The sequence below is a fragment of the Phodopus roborovskii genome, unplaced genomic scaffold, assembly GCF_943737965.1.
Source record: "Phodopus roborovskii unplaced genomic scaffold, PHOROB, whole genome shotgun sequence".
In the NCBI taxonomy this organism is placed as follows: domain Eukaryota; kingdom Metazoa; phylum Chordata; class Mammalia; order Rodentia; family Cricetidae; genus Phodopus; species Phodopus roborovskii.
Window position 1 is genome coordinate 9,248,602 of NW_026126433.1, and position 27,750 is coordinate 9,276,351.

Below are 27,750 nucleotides of genomic sequence, written 5' to 3' on the forward strand. Positions count from 1 at the left end.
TCTCTCCTGCTTAGCTATTGGACATTTAGCTCTTTGTTAGACCAATCAAATGTTTTAGACAGGCAAAGTAACACAGCTTCACAGAGTTAAACAAATGCAACATAAAAGAGTGCAACACGTCTTTGTACCCTTAAACAATTGTTCCCCAGTATAAACAAAAGTAAATATCATAAACTAATATTCCACTCCACCAAAGCAGGTGGATCCCTGTGAGTTCAAGACCAGCCTGGTCTACACAGTGAGATCTAGGACAGTCAGGGCTACACAACACAGTGAAACCCTGTCTCAGCAAACCAAAAAGAAGATTCTAAATTTTACATACAAAAGCATGCCATACTTTGTGGTATATAAATCTGTGTTGAGACGAATCTGTATTGAAATAACTACCTCAAGACAAGGGACAGCACTATCGCCCTCCAATTTTCTCACACACTTCCTCTACCTCACCGCATGCATTGCTCTGAATCAAGTCCTCTGCTGTCTTTTCTAGATGTCATACCAGTGGAATCTGATTGTGTAGTCTTTTGAGTCTGGCTTCTGTCATTTCACCTAGTACATTTAAGATTTATCCATGACGTTGCATGAATCACTTGTGGGCTTTTTTCAATTGTGGAGTGGCATTCCAATATTTGTATGTTTCCATTTTTATGTGATGGTCTTTCCTTTATTCTGAATTCCTTTTGTATTCATATATACTTTATAGAAAATAATGGGCTTCTTCAGGATGTATTTACACATGTATATAACATACATACGTAAGTCATATGCTACCTCGTGTGATGGCTTGGTTGTGAATGGCTGCCATAGGCCCATATATTTGAATGCTTGGTCCCTAGTTGGTGGAACTACTTTGGAAACATTTAGGTGTGGCCTTGTTGGAGGAGGTGTGTCACTGGGGGTGGGCCCTTTTTATCTCTTTTTTTTTTTAATCCCATTTATGTTCCCTTGGTTCTATTCCTTCGCAGCAATAGAACAGTAACTAAGATACCCAACAATACTATCTCTTGTTCGCCTCTCCTTTCTGGTTCCCTTCTGCTTTTACTTCCTTCCTTCCTTCATATCTCTCTCTCTCTCTCTCTCTCTCTCTCTCTCTCTCTCTCTCTCTGTGTGTGTGTGTGTGTGTGTGTGTGTGCTTATTCTGTGTACCAGAGGAAATTTGTCCTATTTGCTTTCATGAGTCTGCTTTATCTCATTTAATAAGATGATCCTGGTTTCATCTATTTTCTTGCAAATGATACATGTTCATTCACCTTTATAGTGGAAATAATACTCAACTGCATATGCCTGTGTGTGTCACTTTTTTCTATTCATTTTTTAATGGACATCCAGGTATTTCCATATCTTGGCTGTTGTGAGTACTCTTGTATAGAATGGATATCTCTGTATGTCTGTGATAGTCTATCTTAGATTCCATCTTGTCTATACAAGATGGGATAACTTGTCTATAAAAGCAGGATTACTGGATCATATGATAGTCCTACTTTTGAATTTTTGACAAATACTTATTGTCACATTGCTTACATTAGTGCACATTCTCACAAGAGGAGTATGTCCCCACAGCCCCTTCTTCTTCTTCTCCTTCTCCTTCTCCTTCTTCTTCTTGAAACAGAATTTCTCTGTGTAACTGCCATGGCTGTCCTGGAACTAGCTCTGTAGACCTGGCTGGCTTTGAACTTACAGAGATCTGCCTGTCTCTGCCTCCCAAGTGCTGGGATTAAAGGTGTACACCACCACACATAAATAAATTTGTATTTATTCTTTTTAATGCTTAGTTTACAAGTCGGAGGCCAGTTTGGTTTACATAGTAATTCCAGATGACAGAACACTAGACAAACCCTTTCTTAAACAAACAGGGAGGGATCAGGGAGAGGGAAGGAGGGAGGAAAAGAAAGAAGACAGGTTCAGAGAGGAGAAAAAGAAAAGTGTTTATGTCTCAGGAGTTTTTTTTTTTCAGGTGCTTTTCACTGGGTGGATTTGGTGGCACATGTAACCCTGGTACTTGAGACATAGGGGCAGGAATTCAAGAGCCCAACCTGTGCTGCAAGAGACCTTGACCAAATGGAGAAAAAAAAAGCAACATACACCCTCCCACCCACCCACCCACCCACCCACCTACCCACCCATCCATCCATGTATGCATGAACGATTGATTTCCTGCTCTATTTTGTGGGGAAAACAGCTTGGGGACATTTTAGTTGCACATGTTCCTCCCTAACTGTAATTAGGGACAGTATTTCCAGTCTATGCAGGGGAGGGCACTTAGAATGTCCTGGGCACTTTGGTAACACACAACAGATGCCAGTGTATATGATCTACAATAGGATAGTTTATATAGAACCTATACATGGTAAAGACAGAGAAAAAAGCCAGGGAACCCAGCTGGTCTGAAAGTCAACTTCTTTTGAGACGATATATATATATATATATATATATATATATATATATATATATGTGTATATATATATATATATTTATTTATTAGAGTTTGAATACAATATACAAAATGCCTGAATCCTGATTAAATGTGTCTAGCACCTCAGACGAAAACACTAGTGGGTAATTAACAAACAAACAAACAAATGAAGTATAACACAAAGGACTGAAGTAGTGAGTAACTAATACGTTTAGATGCTAACATTAACTGATAATCTAGGCCCTGCAGTGAGGAGAAGAAACTTGAGTGTTTAATTGCAAAATACATCAAACATAGAAACTAAAATGTGTTCTCTTAATATAGGAAGATTTTGGTAACTATAAAAATAGTTTTTCATCACAAATATAGTTTAACATACTAAGCTATTCTATATAAAAATACAGAAAACTAATTTCAAGCAAAACACAAACTCTAATACACATGTGAGAAGCTGAGGAAGGGTAACAAAAATGTCAGTTTGAACATGTGTCTTGCTGACACTAGTCATATGTCCTTTAGCATCAGATCTGTGTCTGAGAAAATCCTAATTTATCATGTTTAAATATATAGATATCGTTGTAACTTCAGGTTTGTTAGTCACATGTTTTAAAAAGCAATGATGCAATATGTCAAAAGCACTTCAATTTCAGTTTTAAAAAACGAACAGGGCTATGAAGATTATAACACACTTTCCCTGCATCAAAGTAACAGCCCCTTTGTTTACTTAACTAGGAGTTTTACCATCAAAAAATAGATCTTTAAGTTAAAAAAATATTTTCTTTGGTAATATTTGTTGACATTTCCGATCAGAGTCTGTACAAATTCTTCAAAAGGTATAAAACAAAAGTATTGGGTGTAGACATACACTCATGAAGGAATCGGTTAAGGGGGAACACGTGGTTCCCTTCTGCTCTGTTCTTGGGCTTTAGACCGGTCATCCTCAAGCAGTCTCTGAAGCCCCCAGGAATTCCATTTGTACAGCAGCTTTGGAGGGTGGGGCTGCACCTCTTTTCTTCCGGAATTCTGCGGCGATTTCCTCAAAAGACTTTCCTTTGGTCTCTGGAACTTTAAAAAACGTAAACAGGGTGAAGGCCAGGACGATCCCAGCGAAGAGGAAGAACACGTAAGGCCCGCAGAAGTCCTGCAATTAGAGCAAACAGCTGTGGTCAGCAGCTGTACAGCCTGCCTGATTGGGGGGCAGGGGGCGGAGGGGTGGCTCGCACAGTGTGGGCACTTACCGTGATGTATTGGAAGCAGAGAGCGACAATGAAATTGCAGAACCAGTTGCTGAAGGCAGCCAGTGCCAGAGCAGTGGGGCGGGGGCCTTGGCTGAAAAATTCAGCAACCATGAACCAAGGGATTGGACCTGGCCCAATCTCAAAAAAACTGACGAAGAGGAAAATGGCTGTCATGCTCACGTAACTCATCCAGGCAAATTTATCCTGAAGACAAAGACAAAGTCGTAAGTGGGACAGGTGGCTGTTGGCGCAGCCTCCTTGGGTTTAGCAGCTTCTGAGTTCTCTCAGACTGAGGTTAAGAGGTGGGCACAGGTGTCTTCCTCATGTGTTTGTTTTTCATCAAGTTCAAGCTGCTCTGGTTTGAAACAAGGTAGTTCAACCCAAATTTGGAGACATTGCCCAGCCACTCCCTAGCATTAGGGGCTTTTGGGTTTTGTTCCATAGTTAATCTTTCCCTATGATAGGCAAAAAGACCCAGGATCCTAAGGTCTTCCTACCAAGATGGCCAGACAAGGTTTGACTCCCTGTGAAGTGCAGGGTGAGGATGCTAGCATGGGAGGGATGTTCAGGTCCTTGCCAGCCACCCATGCAGCAATACTGCTGCCCTGGCTAGTAACTGGCATCCTGGTACTTATGTCTCTAACACCAATAACATAGCTCCCCTAGCTTTACATTTTTCTTCTCCCTTCTTACATGAGTGAGTCTCAAGCCCTTCTTATGCACAGACTTCTTTAGCCTGGAGGCTAGAGATGTTTGCTTGTGGTAAAAAATGCCAGTCCAGGTACCACACTCACCAGCAACACAAGTCCCAAGGACATGATAATGGCACAGAAAAACATCCCGATCATTCCAGCTAGAAACAGGGACCGCCGCCCGGCCTTCTCCACCAGCAGTACCTAGGGAAGTTTGCACAGCATCTCAGTATTCTGCGCCGAACAAAGCTGTCTATACTTACACACTTACCACTGAGCAACTTGTTTTAATGTATATAGTGAGGTGAAGACAATGCTGTGACCCCATTTTACAGATGTGCAGTAGAGATGAGAAGTGTGAGAAGGTGGTGCTGGTCTCAGTAAAGAGTGGTTATTAAATATTATATCAGTTTGACCATATTGACCTGAGAAGTTCAGCCTTGAAGCCTAGAGTGTTCCCAACACCCTAGAGCTATCCCTTTGAGTACAGGAGTGAGAGGCTGTGCATCTGGTGCCTCCTAAGAGTATCTCTACAATGAAATTGTGAAAGGTCTACATTTATCAGGGCTGGGGTGGCAGCTCTGTAACAGATTACTTGCCCCATATGCATGGGCCCTGGGGTTCAGTTCCAAACATCAAAAAAGAAAGGAAAAGAACTGTTGTGCTAAAAAGAAAATGGTGACCCCAGTTTCTCACCCACTGATTTAATCGTTTCAAGAGCTCAGATGCCATAGTGCAACTGTTCAGGTGTCAGCCACTCTTATCCAACTTCAGTGCTTACTGAAGTCAAGTTATGACTGCTTCCCTGCCCATGAGTGAACCTGATCATTGTGCAGTGAGTTTGATCACTGTACCAAAGCAATGAGCTCTGTATTTCTCTGGTGTGCTCACAAGTACCTGTTGTGAGAGGGAATTGTGTATTTGGAAAGAGAGGACACCATGACAAGACATTAGAGTGTTTCTTCATCCTGACTGAGGAGACCTGTCATCATTCTTTGGGTAAGACTATTAACTAAGATCAGCATTTTTGACTAGAGTCTGACCCATGGGATCTTGTCAACACTGGCTGCGCGCACACACTACACTACACTACACACACACACACACACACACACACACACACACACACACACACCATAGCTTCCCATCTTGGTAGATCTTTGCTCATAAATCTAAGTAAGTCAATGTAAACCAACACTCATAGCATACTGAGCTCTGGGTCTGCAGACATCTGCACAGCATTTGTCTTCCCCTGCAGCAAAAGCCCTTTTTATCTCAGAGGTATACTCAGATCAGTGGTTTGGGTCACTCTAGAAAGAACAACAAGCCAAGAGCCTACATTTCATAACTAAGAAGTAAGCAGGAAAAACATTCTTATGTTTCTTAAATGGGTGGTATTTTATGTCCTTGTATGTCTGTGTACCACATTCCTACAGTGCTTGTAGGTGTAAGAGGTGGGGGGCATCAAATCCCCTGGAACTGGAGTTAAAGATGGTTGTGAACAGCACCATGTGGGTGCTGGGAATTGAACTTGGGCCCTCTGGAAGACCATCCAGTGCTTTTAACTATTGGGCCATCTCTCCAGCCCACATATTTTATGAGCATTTCTCCTCCAGCTTGGTCCCACAGTCCAGTCAGCCCCAAATAACACACAGAGACACTGTATTAGTTATGAAACTGTTGGCTGGTTACTAGTGTTTCTTATTGGCTAGTTCTGTCTAAATTATGAATCCACAATTATTAATATATGTATTTCTACATGGTCTTTTCTTACTGAGAATGCCAGACTCTCATATTCTCTCCTCCTGAGATCATATCAAGACTCTGCCCTACATTTCCCAGAATCCTCCATCTCTCATACTCCCACCTATCTTGCTTCCCTATTGGCCAACAGTGTTTTATTCATTAGCCAATAAGAGAAATATATTTACAGAATGACATCTTCCATCACTTATGCATGGTGTTGACATAGTATTATCAGGGTATGTGAAAACAGGAATATTTCTGCAGTAATATCTGTTTCTTCTGTTTATGAGAATGTTATCTGGATAGCAAAAGCTAAAAATGTGTGTGTTGAAAATTGAATTGCATTCTCCCCTGGAAACTAGAATGGCCAAGCCCTGGGACATCTGCTGGACCACACCCTTCATCTCTGCTCCAGTCTATGCATCCCTCAGGTCCTTGGTGCCTAGTGAGAGCTGGGCAGTCACTGCTTTGCTCCTAAAGCCAGCCTGCCACTCAGTCCCCCATCTTTTTTCCTGTTTTGCTCTTTTCTCAAGATTGTAAGCACCCTTCCATCACCTCATCACCATGGATAGAAGCATAGAGCCTGGACATCTTTCTGGACTAACTGGGAAAGTCCCTGCTTCTTAAGTACTTGGGAAAAATGAGAAAAAAAATGGGCCAGATGCCTGGTTAGTGAAACAAAACCAGGAGTGCCGATTCTTGCCACACACATTATTGTGGACATTGTTTTCAAGTTCAGGGACACAAAACTTATCTCCTTTGCTGTGTTATTGATATGGTTTGGTTTGCTACAGTGTCTTGCTATGGAGCCTTGCTGTACTTGGACTTGAGATCCATCTGCCTCTGCCCCCTGAATGCTAGAATCACAGGTGTCTACCACCACTATTTGGAAAACTTAAATAAAAAAAAATTCAACACTCTCTTTAATTGTGGAGTTCTAATGAACTGATTTTCTTTGTGTGTCAGTCACCTACTTTAAGACTTTTGTGAAAGAAAAGAATAAGCTCAAAATGTACCATATTTGAAATGATTAAGATGCATTATATTTATAATAATTATCAATTAAATTGCTCCTCCATTCAAATGAGGCTGGGTACAGAGGGAAGAAATAAAATTCTGCACAATTCTTTCTTTGTTTTTGTTTTTGTTTTTTTTTCCCCTCAGAATTTGGGTTACCCAATCTTAACAACTTGATACTTCATACAGCAAATGCTATCTTAAACAATATGTTTTAATAATAATGTCCACTTTATAAAGCATACCATTTCCAGGAAGCAAAGAGGACAAGAGTCTCTCAGATTGTGCCCCAGTAATGGCCTTTATTGATGGATACAGCCTTTGGCTTGAATGGGGCTGTCTGTAAAGTGGGATCTGTGGGAGCATAGCATTCTTTAGTTTGCACTCTTTTTGCTTTGCGAGGTCCAGCAAGGTGTAATGAGCTCTGGGGAGCCGGGCTGTAATTTATTGACCCAAGGTAATAGTTAAAGTCCATGTACAGAGAATGAAAAAAACAAGTGACTGAAATAAGCTGAGTATAGTATTATGACCAACATTAAAACTCAAAAGCATTTTCATAAGCATTTTGTATTCAAAGGTAAAAATCAGTCAAGTTAGTCTCATTTTGAGCGACTTTCATTAGTTGAGAAGTCTTTGTACTCATTATTATGTCAAAATATCAGGCTTTAAGAATGTAAATAACTTCTTTCTTTTGTTGGAATTGGGAAAACAATTTCACATTTTATAACGTTTCTACACAGACTCACATTACACATTACACATACTTGAATGCATCGCCAGGAGCCATTTACTTGTGAACTGCCTGGAAGTTCTGCCCAGTGATCTCACATCATAGGAATTTGCCAGTTGGTTTAATTCTGTTTTAAACTTAGTTATCTATTAGCTTTCTAAATGTTCTTCCCAAGATACCAGGATGAAATATCCCTATCAGACAGGGAGAGGCGAGGGAATGTGCCCAATGTTGCTATAATGGTGTGCTGTCAGCCGGCCCCTCGGTGTTCAAATAGAGAAGAATTAGAACCCAGAATCTCATAGAGAGAGAAAGTCTTGCCAGTGAGTTATTAATTCACCAAATGAGTGAATGACTGGCGCCCTCCACAGCAGGCGAGCCGGTGACTCACACCTCAGCCAGCCTCATCTGAGAGCCGTGGCTGGTGTGTACCCAGGACTTTCCCCACTACTTGCTTATCTGTGCACACACAGTGCATGTGGACAGAGGTGCTGATTCTTTTCATCATGAGCCACCACCCCACTTCGACTCCAGGGCCAAGGAATGAGCAGAGTGCCCATCTAGCTGGTGACTTACAGAGACAGCAGTGAAGATCAAGTTGACGGCACCAACGCCAATGGTGGCATACACAGGCTGGCTGACACCAGCTGTCTGGAAAATGCTGGTTGAGTAGTAAAATATCTGCAAAATAAGCACAGGCCAGCTTTAAAGAGAGCCTCCTACTGAGGTACCAAAAGCAAGACTTATGGCTGCTTACTCTTAGCTTTTGTGTATCCCCTAAAGTTTACCCCGCCCTCTCCTCAGACATGTCTTCCTCCAATGTTTCAAGCTTCTGGTTGCTTAGTTGAAAACCCCATTACATCACTTCCTTTGTTAAATTTCTAAACTTTTTGTTAATGTGTAACCTTGAAACAGGTACACACAAGTGAACAGCTCCATTAAAAACTGATTATAACCATGGAAAGAGAACTCAGGTCAAGGACCAACTCATTTCTGACTCTGCAGAACCCTCTATGCACTATCCTAAAGGAATCATTCACCTAACATCTGACATGATAGATGAATTGTGCCAAGTCCTGTACTTGATGTAAATATATCATAATACTCTCTTGTTCTGGATTATGCTAAACATTGTCTCCATGAGAATCCTTGTTGCCTTGTGCATCTGGGCATTTCATTGTTACTACTATGTGGCATTCTGATATACCTGCATTACTACACTTTAGTTACCCATGCCACTGATGACTGTGCTTTAAGGGTGTTTATCAATAGTGATGTTTGGTATATACTTCTTTGAGTTTTGTTTTTTGGAACAGCATCTCTCTATGTAGCCCTGATTGACTTGGAACTCTCTACATAGACAAGGCTGGCCTCAGACTCATGGAGATTCGCCTGCCTCTGCCTCCTAGGGACTGGGATTATAGGTGCATGTTACCACTCCTGGCAGGAATACACTCTTAGCAGTTATTTGGGTGTGGAGTATGTGAGTATTCATACCCAGAATTTGAATCCCTGAATCATAGTGTTTGTTAGAAATTCAGCTTTGGTATAGATGCTGCCTAATAGTTACTAAAAAGTAATAAAATTTTGTGTTTTCACCAGTGTGTATAACAATTTTAATTGCTATTTCATATGTCTATCTATCATCTCTCTATGTGTATAAAGTTCTAGTTGCTATTGCTATTGCATCTATCTATCTATCATCTATCTATCTATCTATCTATCTATCTATCTATCTATCTATCTATCTATCCAACCATCTGAAGTAATCCATCCAAATGGAACTGTAGACTCCTTTCTGTGTAAATCACTAGGAATCAGATTTCATACTCCAAGAACCTTCTAATTTAGATTTGGGGGTTGGAAGTAGTTTAAATAGCATTGTCTTCTCACCGTGCAGTCATTACAGCTTTTGCCTTTCACTTCTACCCTGCCTCCCTTATCTGGTATATGCATGTGCACATGTTTGTGTTTATGCATGGGTGCACTTGAGTGTGCAAGCGTGTGTGTGGTAGGAGGAGGTTAATGTTGGGTGTCTTCCTCAGTCACTCTCCATCTTATTTTTTGCGACAGGGTCTCTCGGAATATGAAGTTCACTGATTGGCTAGGCTAGCATGCTAATGATCAGGAATTAGCATATCTCCGAAGCCTAATCTCTGGGGTGCAGATATACAGGTGCCTTGTATATGGATTCTAGGGCTCTGAATCCAGATCTTTACATTCAGTGATCTGACAGCCCCATTGCCTTCTTCTTAATAGATGCTAACATTTTAAAAATATTGAGCTAATTTTAGAGAGACACTGAAGCAAATCAATGGAATCAATTACTACCAAACAATATTGTAACAATACTTGATGTCAGTGTTTGCAAATGTCTTTTAGTGACCGAAGCTGAAGCCTCTTTTCTCTCTGTCTCAGTTCCCTTTACTAGCTTAACATTAGGAGTTCTTCAGCTTACCCCATTGATTCCAGAAAACTGCTGAGCCATGTGCAACATTAGCGCCACGATGATGGGCTGCCGATAGCTGGAATCTGTAAAGAGCTGAATCACGGAGACTTTCTGCTCAGTAGATGCCTCTTCCTTTTCCTTTTTCATTTCATTAATGTCTTTGGTGACATCATCAGTTCCTCTTAGTCTCTTCAAGCCTAATTGATTCCCCCAAACAGGTTGAAACAACCCAGATCAAATAAAAATGAGTATTTTTTTTTTTTCTGGTCACAAAGGCACTACGGATCTGCATGCCCCTTTCTTTGACCTAACAGCATAGGATTGACAATTCTTTATGCCATTTTGGTTAAATTAAAACTTGTTCTTTGATTAAACAAAGCAAAGCAAAGCAGAACAATTGACTTCATCTGGAGAGAGAGAAAAAGAGACAGAGAGAGAGCAGACAGATACAGAGAGACAGAGACAGAGAGAAAGAGAGAGAGAACTATGCTCCTCATCACAAAAGCACAGTTCTGAGGAGGGTGGATTGGGAGCCTCTGGTTAAGCCCAGTGGGCTACATGTGAGCTCCTGGAGTGGGCAAATCCACAGCACGCCAGGCATATCTGAGTAAAACAGAGCGCAGCAGCCATATTTAAGTTCAGTGTGTTCTTCTGAGCAATCGTTGGCTTCATTTACAAGCTCCCATGTTGATTTTATGAGTAGCCATTCACAATACTGTTTTGTATTAGCTAATAATTCCTCAATGATAGAAGCTGTCAGTTCCCTACACACTTACATTTCTTCGCTTTGACTTCTTCTTCCAGCTTTATATAAAGGTATCGGGGGCTTTCTGGACAGAAGAGTAGCAGGAGAGACTGTAGGAGAGCCGGCACAGCAGACAGGCCAAGCAGGATGTGCCAACGATCCTGATTTCCCAGAATAAAGCTGAGGCTAGCTATCTGAAAAGACAAGGGAGGGACATATTAGATGCACAGTACTTTGGGTCTGCTTTCTATGCTAACTCATGAGAAAATGCATTGGTTTTTTAAAATAGTGATCCTTGACTGTTAGTTAATGTTGGCATGAAGGGAAGGCTGTAATTGGTGAGTACCATTTTAATCAAATCAAGAACATTTTGTTAGTAGAAAACTCAGCTATGCTTATCTTCAATCACCCCAACTGGATGTTTATGCTGGAGATGAATCAACTCAACTTTAAAAACCACACTTGGTATCAAAAGCAAAACAAGTAGTATTCTTGGAAGCAACCAGATGTATTATATTGTTAGGTGTGGGAATGCTTGTCTGTAACAGTGGCCCTGGAAGAAGACAGAGACAAGCAGATTCCTGGAGCTCAATGGCCAGCCAGTCTACCCGAACAGCAAGCACAGTTTCATAGACTCAGAAACAAGGTGAAGAGTAACAGAGGAGGACACATGACATCAGCCTCTTGCCTCTACACACACTCACATTGTACACGTACATGTACGTTACACACACACACACACACACACACACACACACACACACACACACACGTATGTGTGTGTGAGAGAGAGGTGCATGACTTACAGCTTTGCTTTAAAATCCATTCTTAAGTTATGTAGAATTTAAATATTTCATAGATAGAACAATTACATAATGATAGCCAGCTTTATGACAACAATTACATAATGACAACCAGGTTTATGATATCTCTTGCGGTGGTTTACAGACTTCCTTTTAGATATCTCAAGTGTGGGATTCCAAAGATCCTTCAGAGGCCAGAGGATAGAAGGGAAAGAGAGAGCCAGCCAAAGAAGAGCTTTTGTGATAAGTGTTTGAATTTAAATTTCCAGATAATTTACTCAAAACAAAGAAAACTCAGGCAGTAAAAAAATCTAGAGTTGGTTATTTCTTGAAATTCAAATGTTAACTCTAGGATAGCATTGGGACTTTCACGTGTATTGCTAATCCTACTAACAGCTCTAAGTAGGATGTAAGGAGTGGAAATAATTCACCTCTGAGCTCTTTCTAAACTACCTCCTCTTTTACCACTGTTGGACACCCCCTTCCCTGCCCACGATAGTCTACAGCGAGAAGTGACAGCCGGGAGAGAGGAGAATGGGGTTAAAATAAGAGATGAGGAGATTTTACCTGACTAATGAGAATGCCTGTGACAATGGCCAGTTGGTGAAGAGTGCCCAGGGCCCCCCGGAGAGTGGTTGGAGCGATTTCACCAATATACATTGGAACCAGTCCTGAAATGAGCCCTGTGTGAGACATAAACATAGAAATGTTAATGCAACCTGGGATTTCAGTAACTATTATGTAGTTCACTTATGGTCAGTATCCTTACTGAAAGTCACTCCCCAGGTGTTTTGGAGGAGCTATTGTCCCCAACCATGGGCTCATGAGCACAGTTAATGCAGAAAACTTTTCTCCTCCTCCTTCGTTCTTGTTCTTACCCTTCCTCCTCCTTCCCTCTCCTCCCCCTTTCTCTTCTTCCTCTTTCTCTCTCCTCTTTCTCTCTCTCTTGGGTTTTCCAGACAGTGTTTCTCTGTGTATCACTGGCTGTCCTGAAAATCACCTTGAACTCAGGAGATATTATACTAAATGAAGATGTAGTTGGAAGTATTAATGGAAAGAAATGCCTAGTTATGTATCCTGTGGTTTCCATGGTCTTAGTATTTAGCTCATAGCATAATGGCTTATGTTGTCTTGAGAAAAGAGCCTAGGGATGCTTTAGTATTCATTCAATCTTATAGGATTAATGAAATTCAGGGCTGGAGAGATAGTTCAGTGGTTAAGAGCAATGGTTGTTCTTCCAGTGGACCTGGATTCAATTCCAAACATCCTCATGACAGTTCATAGCTGTCTGTAACTCCAGTTCTGGAGGATCTGACACACACAGACATATGTGCAGGTAAAACACTAATGCACATAAAATAAATAAATCTTTAAAAAAGGAACTCAGAACATCAAAGGAAAGCCAACTTCCTAAGAGAAGTGAGAAATGACTTATGCAGTATCAGTGGACTAGAATGCCACATGTAGGTTCCATGCCTAACACTCCACACCACATGGGGATACCTCAAGGTGTCTGATGGGTGGTAGTGAGGTACAGAAGAGGCAAAGGGTAAGTCAAGAATTCTTTCACAGCTGTCCCAGTAAGAATAACCTAGCTTCATTATTGCATCAAAAATCTTAGGTTCAAATACTTGTAAACAGAATCCAAGAACACCTCAAAAAGGTCATCCAACATGACCAGGTAGGCTTCATCTCAGAGATGCAGGGATGGTTCAACATATGAAAATCACTCAGTGTAATCCACCATATAAACAAACTGAAAGTAAAAAACAAAAACAAAAACAAAACAAAACAAAAAACACATGATCATCTTATTAGATCTGAGAAAACCTTTGACAAACACTCCTGCACGATAAAGGTCTTGGAGAGAACAGGGATACAAGGGACATAGCTAAACACAATAAAGGCAATATACAGCAAACTGATAACTGACATCAAATTAAATGGAGAGAAAGAAACTCAAAGACATTCCATTAAAATCAGGAACAAGACAAGGCTGTCCACTCTCTCTGTATCTATTCAATATTGTACTAAAAATTCTAGCTAGAGCAATAAGACAACAAAGGAGATCAAAGGGATACAAACAGGAAAGGAAGAAGTTGAACTTTTGCTATTTGCTGCTGATATGAAAGTATACATAAGTGACCCCAAAAGTTCTGCCTGGGAACTCCTACAGCTAATGAACACCTTTAGTGAAGTGGCTGCACACAAGATTAATTAAAAAAAGAATTATTATCCATCCTATACACAAATGGCAGACAAACTGAGAAAGTAAACAAGGGAACAACATCCTTCATAGTAACCATAAATCATATAACATTTTTGGGTAACTCTAATCAAGCAAATGAAAGATTTGTATAACAAAAACTTAAAGTATCTGAAGAAAGATATTGGAGAAGATATCAAAAGATGGAAAGATCTCCCATGCTCCTGGGTCTGTAGAATTAACATAGTAAAAATGGCCATCTTACTAAAAGCAAACTACAGATTTTATTTGAAGAGACTTAAACACAGAGATTTTGAAAAGTACTGAGCCATTATGCCTTCTATATCTTTCTTTTTTATTACATTTATTTATTCATTTCAGGTTTGTGCTCACTAGAGTGCTCCAATCCTGTGGAAGTCAGAGGGGAACTTGTGGTTGTCTATTCTCTCTTTCCATGTGGGACCCCACAGCTGAATTCAAGTTGTCAAACCCCATGGCAAGTGCTTTTTACTTACTGTGCCATCTCTCTGGCTTTTTTCATAGTTTTCTTTTTTTTAGAGGTATATTTAATTTTATTTTGTATGCATGAGTGTTTTACTTGCATTTATATTGTGTGTGCCTATTGTCCATGGAGGCCAGAGGACAAACATCATATCCCCTAGAACTGGAGTTTACAAATGGTAGGTGCTGGAAATTGAACCTAGGTCCTTTGGTAGAGCAGTACTCCATTTTTAAATTGGGTTGTTTGGTATTTGATGTTTAGTTTCTTGAGTTCTTTGTATATTTTGGAGATCAGCCCTCTGTCAGATGTGGGATTGGTGAAGATCTTTTCCTATTTTGTAGGGAGCCATTTTGTCCTATTTACCATGTCCTTTGCTTTACATCTCTTAACAAATGAGCTGTCACTCTAGACCTCCTATAGGTTTCTTGAACATACAGGTAATTAGGTATGTTGTAATAGTGGCATATCCAGACAATACTAATCGCAGAGTTTGATGTTTTTTTTAAAACAATTTAAAATTAAGATTTATTATCGGCTTTGTATTTGAGAATGCCCACCTTATAAATTAAAATAGATGGTCTTTGTACAAAAAGTACTGTTATCAACTATTTTTAGTATATAATTTAACACTCCACATTGTTTCAGATGTCACAAATGCATATTCATATAATTGGTATGGCATTTGCACCTCTGCAGAATTTTACATGTGACTCTGACCTGTGGCCTATGGAGCATGACTAAGAGAACATCACCTACCTGCCCCATTCTCTATATTTCAAGGAAATAATGACAGAAATAAGCTCCCAGGAACTCAAATTTGAATTCTATTTCTGGTCATTTTTAGCAAACTTTAATACTCAGAATGTGGGGCATAGATCTAAAAATAGAATTCTCAACAGAAGAAACTCAAATGGCCAAAAGATATTTAAGGAATTGATCAACAAGACCCTTAGCTATCAGGAAAATGCAAATCTAAACAACTCTGAGATACCATCTTATACCTATCACAATGGCTAAGATAAAAAACACCAATGACAACTTATGTTGGAGAGAGTGTGGAATAAGGGAAACACCCCTCCACTGCTGGTGAGAGTGCAAACTTGAACAGCCACTTTGGAAATCAGTATGGCTATTTCTCAGAAAATCAATTTACTTCAAGACCCAGTAATACCACTCTTGGGCATATACCCAAAGGATGCTCAATCATACCAGGAGAACACTTGCTCAGCTATGTTTATAGCAGCATTATTTGTAATTGCCAGAACCTGAAAACAACTTACATGGCCCTCAACCAAAGAATGAATAAAGAAAATATGGTACATTTACACAATGGAGTATTACTCGGTGGTTAAAAAACAAAACAAAAGAAAACAATGACATCATGAAATTTGCAAGCAAATGGATAAGTCAGACTCAGAAAGACAAACACAGTATGTATTCACTCATATGTGGATATTAGACATGAAGCAAAGGATAATCAGGCTACAATCCGCAGCCCCAGAGAAGCTATGTGAAAAAGGAGAACCCTAAGAAGTATCACCCTAGGAAAGGGAAATAGATGAGTTCTCCTGGGTAAGTGGGGATGGAGGAGGGTAGAGGGGAGGGGATGGGAACATGAGGTAATGTGATGGCTGAATTGGGGGAGGTGTGGAGGAGGAGAACAATAAAAGAGATATCTTGATAGAGGGGGCCATTATGGGGTTAGAGAGAAACATTTGCCAGGGAAACTCTCAGGAATTCTCAAGGATGACCCCAGCTAAGACTCATAGCAATAGTGGATAGGGTTCTTGAACTAGCCTTCTGACTGTCATCAGAGAGCCTTCATCCAGTAACTGATGGAAACAGATGCAGAGATGCACAGCCAAACCTGCCCTGAGCTCTGGGAGTCCAGTTGAAGAGAAGGAGGAGGGATTATAAAAGCAAGGATTGGGGGTTCAAGATTATTATAGGTATTCCACAGAGACAGCTGACCCAAACTAGACCTCATGGACTCTAGACTGACAGCTAGGGAGCTGGCATAGGCCTTCTGCATGTGGGTGACAGTTGTATAGTTTGGTCTGTTTGTGGGGCCCCTAGCAGTGGGACCAGGTTCTGTCCCTGGTGCATGAGCTTGTTTTTTGGAACTCATTTCCTATGGTGAGATGCCTTGCTCAGCCTTGATGCAGAAGGGAGGAACTTGGTCCTGCCTCAACTGTGTATTCCATGCTTTGTTGACTCCCATGGGAGGCCTTACCCTTTATGAAGAGTGGATTGGGGGTGGGGGATGCTTAGAAAGGATGTGGAGGGAGAGAATGGGAAAAGGGGAAACTGGTTGGTATGTAAAATAAATATAAAAATTTAATTAAAAAAAAAAAGCCTGTCTCTTAAACCCAGTGCTGCTGTTCAGAAAGGAAGTTCAGGGGAGGAAGGAGTCCACTAGCTATTTTTTTCCCAGTTACTTCTTCTTTGGACACCACAGTTCTACTCCTCCAAGCAGCTGTGTCTGGAATACATCAGGGTTAGGTAGTGTGGTCTAAAAAGCCACTCTAGGAGGCTGGGTCACACCCATGAAAGACAACAGCACAGGCTATAAGCCCAGGATCAGGGTCTGAAGAGAACGATCTCCAGCTGTTGGGTCAGCAGAGGAGTAGTAGCAACAGCTGGTGGTTATCTCCACTTAGTATCTGGCAGATGCTGTGCTGGACACATTACATATATTCCCCCAGTTCCTCTTGAGCAATGGTCTTCACCCTTCCCAATGTGGGACCCTCTAATGCAGGTCCTCATGTTGTGGTGATCCCAACCATAAACTGTTTTCTGTTGCTACTTCATAACTGTAAATTTGCTATTGTTACAAATCATAATGTAAGTAAATGTGTGTGTTTTCTGGTAGTCTTAGGCAACCCCTATGAAAGAGTCATTCAGCCCCAAAAGGATTGTAACCCACTGGTTGAGAATGGCTGTACTAGAGGCAGATATTATTGTCATCTTCATTTAATGGATTGGGAAAGAAAACCAGTTATACAATTTATCTGAGATGCTGTTGGCCTGGACAGGAACAGGGACATGCATAGCATCAAAGTTCCATCTTACTTTCTCCGTTGCCTTCCTTTCTGATGCCATCATAGTCTCTACACATCTTTGCCTAGAGTAACTTTCAGACAATGACCTGTATGCATCTCACTCACCACAGTAGAATCCTGATATAGTTCTTCCAGCAATGATGAGGATATGTGACGGCCCTAATTTGGAACACCCCATCAAGAGAGCTCCAGTCAAGGAGAGACTGTTTGCTGCCAACATGGCTTTGATCCTGAGAATTTAAAAACAATTTCATATTCAGCACCAAAATGTGAGGACATTACTTGTTTTCAGACCATGTTGAGCCTTTTACCTACAAATAATTATTTTTAGCTTTACTGAAAAGCTAGCTTGGGATTCTTTGAAGCATGCGTGCTTCTTCCTGATCTGTGAGCAAGATATATGAGCAGTGAGCACTAGCCATGATGTGCTTTCATCTACCTGACTCTTGTTTTCATAGAGACAATTCCTTCATTTTGCTTTGGTTTTGTGTCTTGGAGATGTGGTTCTAGCTAACTGGACCTTATTCTTAGCCCAGGCTATCCTTGAACTCTCAAAGACCTCTTACCTCAGCTTCCAGAGTCCTGAGATTATAGGCATGAACAACCATGCCAGGCTATGTGGTTTGGTTTAAGGTGACACTTTTGATACTTACTAAGTTATTTGGTTTTTCTACAATTTGTTTGTTTTAAAGAACACTGTTTTGGTGACTGGAAAACTGATTTTGTAATTGCTACCCATCTTTTGTCTCTTTATTGTTTTGCTGATAGTAAAGATTTTTAATTGCTGCTTTGAAGTCAACTTTCATGGACATTTTTTGGAAGTAGATGAAAAAATTTCTTTAAAGTTTGTCATAATTATATTACCCTTATTTTCACACAAAGCCAGAATATTTATTTGTAAAATCTATGTATTTTACAAAATTTAAAGAATTCCATTATTTTTTGAGATAGGATCTTATTCCAGAGTCTAGGCTGGTACAGAATTCACTCTGTGGCCTAACCTGGCCTTGAACTTGCATTAATTCTTCTGTCTTAGCCTCTTGAGTGTTAGAAGTATAGGCATGATCCATCATATCCACCGTTTGTAAAGTACATTTTGAAGCTGGCAATAGCAATACAATATCACTAACAAAAGTGGTCATGTGGAAATCACACATATGCTTTCTTGAAAATTAAGTAAAATATAGTAAGATAAGAGTTGCCATGGTTATTGTATCTCTTCACATAAATAGAAAAGTGGCCTATGAGTGACTATTGGTGAAAGTGTAGAGAAGATAAGCTGTGTGTGCTCCCAAGGTAGGAGTTGGAGATGTGACCCATACCACTTCTTGGAGGAGCCCAGAAGATGGTGAGTGAGTCCCAGACATTAGACATGGAGTTATTTATACAGTTGGAGTTTGCTTTTGCTTTGTTCAGATTGTGATTCTGTCCTGGTTCTTCCATCTTGAAGTAAGGAAGTATTTATCTTAATTTTGATTTTTTTTACAGGAGCCCACAGTTGAGAGATTTCAAACTTTTAAAAGAGATTTTGGAGTTTTAAAGAGATTGATATATTAAAGGGACTGAATTTTTATGTGTTTGAATTTGTAAAAACTATAGATCTTTTAAAGATGAGAATTGGACATGGGCAAGTAATAGGGGGTTAGTATTAATTGGAGAGGACAAGGCAGGGATTTGCACCCCCCCCCAGAGCTTCCAGAAGGAATCTGCCCTGCTAACATCTTGGCTCTAGTCAAGGATAATGAATGTTATGAGTTTGACCTCCAAAATTGAAATGAAATTAATTTTTGTTGTTTGGGTTACCAGCCTGGTGATAATTCACCACAGTGGCAAGAGGATGTAAGGAAATCATGGGCTACCTTAGTGTTCTAGTGCTGGTTGGCCCTGGGGCTGTGAAGAGACCCAGTTAGAGGGTGACTCTCTGCTCAGACTTCGAGGGAATGCTTTTTCTCTTTTCAAGGATGGAGGATGCACAAAGCTAATAGCTTACCCTAAGAAGTTGTTACAAACTGATAGTCTATTCTATCTGACAGATGACAGTAGAAGATTGGGCCAGCGAGCAGCCAGTCCTAGTGGAACCCTCTCTAAGGGTCTACAGACCTACAGATGCTTGCTGGAAGAAGGAGAGAGATGCTCCTCAGTAGTATAACAACTGCTAGGTTTTCCAGGCTCTCAAAAACAACCCCTCTTCCATGCTTGTATAAATTATTAATTAAACTCGTTGGTTCACTAAGAAAGAAAAGAACAAGGGAAAGGAATAGGGATGAAAGCATAAGGGGTCACTAGTCAGCAAGGGGGAGGGGATTTGAGGGTGTGAAGGCAAGAGATTGAAGATACTGGGGTGTAAATATGATAAAATACTTAATGTATATGTATGCTAATATTATAATGAAACACATTACTAGGTATAATTAATACATGACTAAAACCTTAAATAATTGAAAGTTATTTAGTAGCCAGGTGTGGCTACATTTTCTTAATTCCAGTAGTTGGGAGGCAGAGGTAGGCAGACCTCTGTGAGATCACACAGAAAACTAGTAGTTTTCTTAACTAAGGATATTACAATAACCTGAACTTTATTGTGTACTTGAAAAGTAGTTTCCTTCATGAATAGTCAGTTTCTACATTTTTACTGTTTTCTTTGGTGTTTTATACAATTTAACTAGAAGAAAGTATCAGAATTTTAATAATTAGTGAGTTCAAAGCTATAATTTATATTAGGAAATAGAAAGATAAAATGAATTAAATCCAGCATTATGAAACTAATTACCAAATTGTCTCTTTCTCTTTCAAAAAACATTTTTTTGTATTTCCTAAATAAAAGGTAATTAACACAGAAAATTGAATTCAATTAAAAAGAAAATCAATGTAAAAAATAATAACTTACTGTCTTAACTTATCAGAAGCCTTAACTTTAGTACATCCATTAGCAAATGTGTGAAGGAAATGACTCCACCCATGCATTCTTTAAAATCTGTTTTATAGTTTGAGTATATGTATGTGTCTTGAGGGTGGGTATGTGCACCCATGCATTCTTTAAAATCTGTTTTATAGTTTGAGTGTATGTATGTGCGTCTTGAGGGTGGATATGTGCACCCATGCATTCTTTAAAATCTGTTTTAAAGTTTGAGTGTGTGTATATGTGTCTTGAGGGTGGGTATGTGAAAAAGTGAGCATAGGTGCTCTGGGTGGTCTTGAATGTGAATTGGGTCACCTGTTGCTAGAGTTACAGGTAGAGGGGGACCTGGGAACCAAATCCAGGCCTACTGCAAGCACAGCATTGCCTTTTACCCACTGAGCCATTCCTCTCCTCAGGACACAGGTGTTTTTAATCCAAAGCATGGACTAGGAACTGGGACTGTGAAGCTCTTCCCTAGTGTCATCTCTGGTTGGGGCTTTGAGAATGTAGCCCGAGTGTCAGCAGAAAGTGGTGTGACGACTTGTCAGGATATGAGGCTGACCATAGGATTTGATTTATATGAGTGCCAAATTGTAACTTAAAAGTGAAAACAGTGTTTGAGAATTGGTTTAATTTGGTTCCTCACAGGTTTCAAAACTTACAAAACTGGAGGATCAAAGTCTCTAGAAATACACATGGAATTCACTTTTTTTTCTGCAAATACTTCCACAGTGACCAGGATTTACCCAACGATTGCAACAATGTTTTCTATTGATTTGGCCTAACCATGACCTTGCTCACAGAGCCTAAGTAGAAAAACAAAGTTAACACTACCCCACAAATAAGAAGAAGGTATCTCTCTATAAAAAGCAATAACAAAATATCAAGGCTGTGTTTATATTTACATATTAAACTCACCTTCCAAACTTGTCCCCTAGCCACCCACCAAAGAATGAGGCGACCATTCCGCCCACTGCGAAGCTGGACACAGACAGAGACCAGAGCACAGTGATGAGTTGAGCAGATCCTGCAGCCTCTCTGTCAGTCTGGGGGGCTGGCGTGATTATGAATGGGCTGTTCGTGCTGTTGACACCATAGTTACTGGTACCTCTTCGGTCATCCAACTCAACACCCAAAATATGTTGATAATGGGATATTATTACCTGAGAAAATAGGGAGAGACATCCGTGACTTCAAAATTGCACATACAGCTTTTGATTTCCCTTTGAATGTTTGTTGGGTGCTTAAACAGGGCAGCCTAATTGTGTGAGCTGTGCAATACAGATATGGGTGGACTGATTTACAGTTGGTCATGTCCTGTAAAAGAGAGATGATGGACACAGGCAATGGGAGTACGGTGGTAAGAGACACCTGAGAGAAGTGTGGAGTACTCGGGAAGGGCATGCTGAAGTTCACTTTGCCCTAGCAGGGCAATGACTGCAGGTGCGTGGCTTTGTGGCATGGCAGCATCTATCCCAGATGAGCAAAGAGGTTGCGAAGGAAAAGCTAATCAATGGGTACCCTTTGCTTTTTTAATATCTGCCAGAGATCTTGGCTTTTATGAAGAGCTTTCCAATTTTTAAATGGTGACAACTACTTAGGTTTGAAGACCATCTTCAGGTAGAGAAGACAGATTTTTATATGACTGTTAGTCTTGCACAAAGGATTTAATAGTAACATAAAAGGAAGAAATAGCTACTGGTAAAGTTCTGAGTAAAAACTAAAGTTAGAACTATAAAAAATGTTAGCACCTGGTGTTATATCCTTGGCAGAAATAAGCTATAAGCTTTGTCTTAGACTTCCTAACAATTCACGCAAATAGACCCAAGTGGACAGGTCTAATGTTGATGTATTTTCAAGATAAAAACAATTTTGATAGAACTGAGAAAGTATGAAGACTTCTCCTATGGGTCATAAGAGAGGTCCATATATCTCAAAAGGAATAGTCCTCAATGCTAAATTTCTAGCCACATTTTATATGGTGTTTCTGTGGCCATGAAGATGCATCCTGTAGCTTTCCCTCCTCCACACCATTCTTCTCAGAGTCTATTGATCATTGTTCCGCCCCAATCAGTTGGTCAGTTCCTCTCCAACAAGCACCTGACCACAGCTGCTCACTTTTTCTGGTTATGAATAAAGTTCACAGGCAGATTTGGCATCCACTATGCACAGTCTGTCCCATAGGTGGCTGTCCTATAGTGATAGTATGCATGGAGAAAGGCAGAAAGGAATTATACAAAATGGCCTTAGCAGTTTGATATATGAAATAGAAATAATTGCAGGTGATTTCATCTTCTTTTTTCTGCAATGGGCAAGTATAATTGTTATGCTAATGAAAAATCGCAATTTAAAAATATCTTCAACTGTTATTCAACCAGTAGAAAATGCCGGAAGGGGTCTATGTTTCCAGTTTGGGGCTTTAGATTGAACGAAGGGGACCTCAGTCTACCATTCTGATAAGACTAAAGGATGGCTTGAATGGGGATGTAGAAAGGACATCCAGAAAGGAAGGATTTCTAGTTTGGCTTGGATCTTAGGAGGCTTAACTATCAGCATAATCATTCATTGTCCATAGAAAAACATCTAAGTCTGGCCTCCTGCCCCTTCCCCCCCAGCATTATTCCCTGGAAGCCAGAACAAGAGCCATGACATGCTAAGGATGGTGTATACTTAATGAAAAATCATCTTTCAGCCCTAGGAGTTGAGGAGCAGTCCTTGTTAGACAGTGGTCTACACACAAGTGTTGATACCCTGTGGTGCCTTACATGTGTCTTAGAACTTTAAGAAAAGCAGATAAAAGGATGAAATGTGGTAGATGTACTTACAGCACCCACACCCTTTCCTTATTGCATTTCTTCCCGAGGTGTATTCACTCCCAGTCAGAGTTGGAGCACAAGCACATGGTTCGTGGGTCGTGGGTCGCGGTCCCCTAGCTAGGGGCTGTAACATCTGGGAAGAGTGAGACCTCCCTCCCTGAGGTCTCACTGCATATGGCAGAGCACAGATACACAGAACGCATTCAGAAATGGTTGGGATTCTCCAATATGTTTCCTCACAGAGGATCATGAACTTTCTCCATCACAATGGAGACAACCCAAACTTTTTTTTAACCTCCTGACCATTTGTATTATTTGGTTCTGAAGGCCTATAGGAGACAGGGAAAGGGAAGGACAGCTATCTTCTTAGTGTTTCTCATCTGCCATGGAAATAAGTCTAAGGTTGGGGTGATCTGGGTGTGGAAGGCCTGATGCAAATAGACAGGTGCTCATGACTGTGCAGTGAAGGGAACATGTACTTCTGTTGTCCCCTTGTTCCCTGGCATTTTTCATTTGTGCTTGGGTGACAGCTATGACTGAATGCTGCAAGGAATTCTTGCCTTTAGACCTCTTGAGCAGGAGGTATTGAGTTAGCATTTCCTCTGAGCTCAGAGAACAGCAGTGTCAGAGATAAAAAAGTTATGCACTGCTCTTTTTGACTCAGAGGGTTGTTAACCCAGGATCAAGGCCAAATTATCAGCTGCGAACCAATGCACATTGTACTCAGCTGGCCAGGCTCACCCCATGTCTCTCACGTGGACAGTTTATCTTCGTGTGTGAAGAACATATGATACTCTGGGCAGGAAGAAACAATAGGGCTTGCCCTAAAAGAACTGTGTGTGTGTTTCACTTGCCTCTTGAGGTGCATTGATCACTCCGATGTCATATCCAAACTGGAAGGAACCCAGCACAGCAGTGAAGACAGTGAAAGCCAAAGCTCCAGTGATCTGAGGATGAAAAACAAAGCCGGGAAGCAGTGGCTTCTGCCACCTGAACTCCCATCTCTGCCACATAGACTCCAACAGTCTCTGCTTCTTTCCCTCCCACAGCCAATCACAGTAGCCCCATGCTCGACAGGGCAGGTGTTATTCTAGGAGAATGTGAAAGTTGTTCACCATTTTCTTATATTGCTAAAGCTGAAAGAAAAATAAATGGCAGGACAGATTTTCTAGGATGCAAACCTAACATTTTCTTCGTGTCTTAAACACACACACACACACACACACACACACACACACACACACACACACACACAGAGGACAGAGAAGGAAAGGGGACAGAGAGGAGAGGTAGAAGCCATAGGCCTGGCAGGTTTTGAACTCTGTTTTGTAGCAGAGGCTGATGTTGAACATCTGCTCTCTAACCTCACCTCCAGAGAGCTGGAATTAATAGGCCTGCACCACCATACCCTGCTTGTGGGCTGCTAGGCGCAAGTCTGCGGCTTTCTTCATGTTAGGCAAACACTTCCCCGACTGAGTTTAGTTGCCAGCCTCACATTAATTTTTTTTTTCAAGATTCAAAGTCAGAACTGAGAATTAGAATTGCTGCTAAATGGAAAAAAGAATCTGCCAGCACAGAACAGTCCTATGGTAGAGATGGGGCCTTTCTAGACACTCCCACTCTACAGAAACGCCCAGCATCTGCTTCAGAGTCATCCTGTTTATCATGATCTGTGCCAGAATCCAGGCAAAAGTACTTTGCAGGATTTGCATGAGTCTGAGCATAGAGTTGTGAGTTAGGCTCCATTGCTTTCTCTCCAATGTGAGGAAGTTACCCTAAAACTGCGGAGCAATCAACTCATAGTTAACTACTCATCCAGTCAGCTGACAGGAGTCATGCATACAGACTCACAGGTCAGGCTACCTACATCAGCAGCTTGCAGAAAGAACTGTCATTCAACAGGATGGCCAAACAGATTCAGTGGTGTCAAAATACACATCATATACATACAAATGCTATGCAGCAACTTGAAAGATTAATGTGACCAAATCTATTGGCTTTTGATGTTTGCTTTTGTTTAGAGACAGGGTCTTACTTTGTAACCCTGGATAGCCGGAAACACATAAAGTAGACAGGGCTGGCCTCAAACTCACAGAGATCCTCCTGCCTCTGCCTCCAGAATGCTGGAATTACAGTGAGCCATTATACCCAGCTTGGCTTGGTTTTACCCAGTAAATGAAATTGTAAACCTTACTGAGTGATTCGTCACACAATTGATTCATTGATGTTTTATAGTGCTAGGACTCAGGCCTGGTTCCTTCTGCATGCTTGGAAAACTCTGCCTGCATGCTATACAGCTTTAGCTCACTAAATGCTTTGAAAAGGACTTACACATAAATATTATTTGACTTGTGCATAAAATGTTTCATTGAAGAATAAATAAAAAAGTGACTCTTTCATGAGGCTGGAGAAATAGAGGTAAAAGGAATAAAATTTAAAATTTATACTATTAGGTATTTTATAGGGAAATATGTTTGTCATCATATAATTTAAAATTTCAACCAAGTAGCACAGAACATAGCAGGTGTTTTGCTGGGTGAATGGATGAGTCACATGGATTTTTGTTTCCTTAGTTTTTCTTCCTTCCTATCTTTCTTCCTTCCTTCCTTTTGTTTCTCCACCTTAAGCGCCTCTGCCTATTTCCCTTATAGCATCTTCATCTTTGGTTTTTGTCTGAATTGTAAGATTGTAAATCTCTGCACCCCAGTATAAAGAAAACTAATTATCAGTACCCAGATTCTGTACTAAAATTTCAGCTCAGTATAACCATTAACAAAGTATCATGGGACCTTTGTAGGAAACCTAGAAGTTCTTTAGTCCACTGACTCTGAAACAAGACTGTTCTGGGGCACACACACACACACACACACACACACACACACACACACACACACACACACACACCCCAAATGTATACAATTTAAACTTAATACAGAAGTAGTTGAACCTTAACATGAAATAAATTGGGGTATTTATTTTGTGGCTTCGATGTCATATGTCATCTATCGGCATAGTCATGAAAGTCAGAAAACAGAAAGGGGGCCTAGATGTCCTCTAGTATCCCTGTGCCTCAGTTTCTTTACCTTTGAAATGGTCATAAACAACAGGTGATGGGTGGATTATGAGACTGACAGGCCATGGCTGAGCTCAGGAGGTGCCTTGGACAGGATTATTGTAAAAGTGAAGATAGGAAATGTGGTCTCCTTTAGCAGAGGGCATACAACAAATGCCTTTTTACTAGATCACTATCATCTCACAGATTGATCTTATGAAGCAACGATCTATCAACTTTTCATACATCATTAATAATTCCCCAAAGGGCATGAAGAGCAGGCAGGATGGCCTCTACCCTGTGGCTGAGGAAGTCATGCTCAAGGCAGGTTAAGAGGGATAAGTAAGCCTGGCCATAGCTATTCTGCGGCATATGGAACATTTAAACTTCCACTGCTAAATAAAAGAGCAGATTTTCCAGCACCAACTTATGTACTGGGAAGGGGGAAATGTTTGATTTGCCTCCACATGCTTCCAAAGCCAAGCCTTCCCTTTGCTTATCAGTGATCACCCAGCTAACTCTCACCACATTTATTTCTTAATGTATATTGTTTTGACCAAACCGCTTAAAAAATAACCTGTCACCTCACTCCCGGTGACTTCCACAGGTACTTTCCTTAAGAACAAAGACATTTCCCATCTGATTGCGATACTGTCACACCCAGGAATACAACACTAAGTGTGCTAATAATCAGCTAAGAGTCAGCACAAAGCCAGATTCTCCAGAGTGCACTCCATCAAGTCTTTCCTTCTTACTCTGGTCTGAGGTAACCTGCAACGCTGCTGCCAGTTCTCCATCTCTTAGTCCAGGACAGTCTCTCGCCTTTTGTCTTTTGTACATAGGCATTTTTTGAACATTGCAGATCCACTTTCCAGCTTAGATTCTGGTGAACTTGCCCTAGGTTTGGGCGTGCTATATTTCTCCAGTGGCAGGCTACAGCGGCACTTGGGAAAGTTATGCAGACTAATCAAAACCCAACAAAAACTATCCTTAAAACTCTGATTACTGAATAAGAACTTGGGTTTGCTTAGTAGCCAAATGGATTAGTAATTGACCAAGTGAAGAAACAGCTTGGATCTCTGCTTACTGCATCTATTGTCCCCAGCAGTTCCATCTGCTCGCTGACCTGAACGGATTCCCAATCTCCTCAAAGCCCAATTCAGAGGGACCCAAGCTTGCTTTACCTTGTCTTCCGACATTGTGTGTGGGGGAGTTGTCCTCTTAATCCTAGGTCCTGTACTGAAGGTGGATGAGTAGCTGACCAGCCAGAGTCCTCGGCTCTGCCTGGTTATACATTGTAGGAGGAGGAGCAAGCACCGGTGAATTCTAGTATTGATGGACTCCAATCAATATGCCCTTTACCTCGGTGACCTGTGGCTT

At 40.8% G+C, this 27,750-nt stretch overlaps 1 protein-coding gene across 1 annotated transcript; it reads right to left on the minus strand.

Moving 5' to 3' along the window:
• Positions 1 to 2,512: 2,512 nt before the first annotated feature.
• Slc2a2 (solute carrier family 2 member 2) lies at positions 2,513 to 27,750 on the minus strand. Its single transcript, XM_051185881.1, has 11 exons — positions 27,555 to 27,750; positions 24,173 to 24,265; positions 21,421 to 21,665; positions 17,709 to 17,833; positions 12,401 to 12,516; positions 11,062 to 11,224; positions 10,295 to 10,482; positions 8,413 to 8,517; positions 4,446 to 4,547; positions 3,652 to 3,855; positions 2,513 to 3,554 (listed from the first exon to the last, which is right to left on the minus strand). The coding sequence occupies exons 1-11, from the start codon at positions 27,567 to 27,569 to the stop codon at positions 3,354 to 3,356; spliced, it is 1,557 nt and encodes a 518-aa protein (XP_051041838.1). The 5' UTR covers positions 27,570 to 27,750; the 3' UTR covers positions 2,513 to 3,353.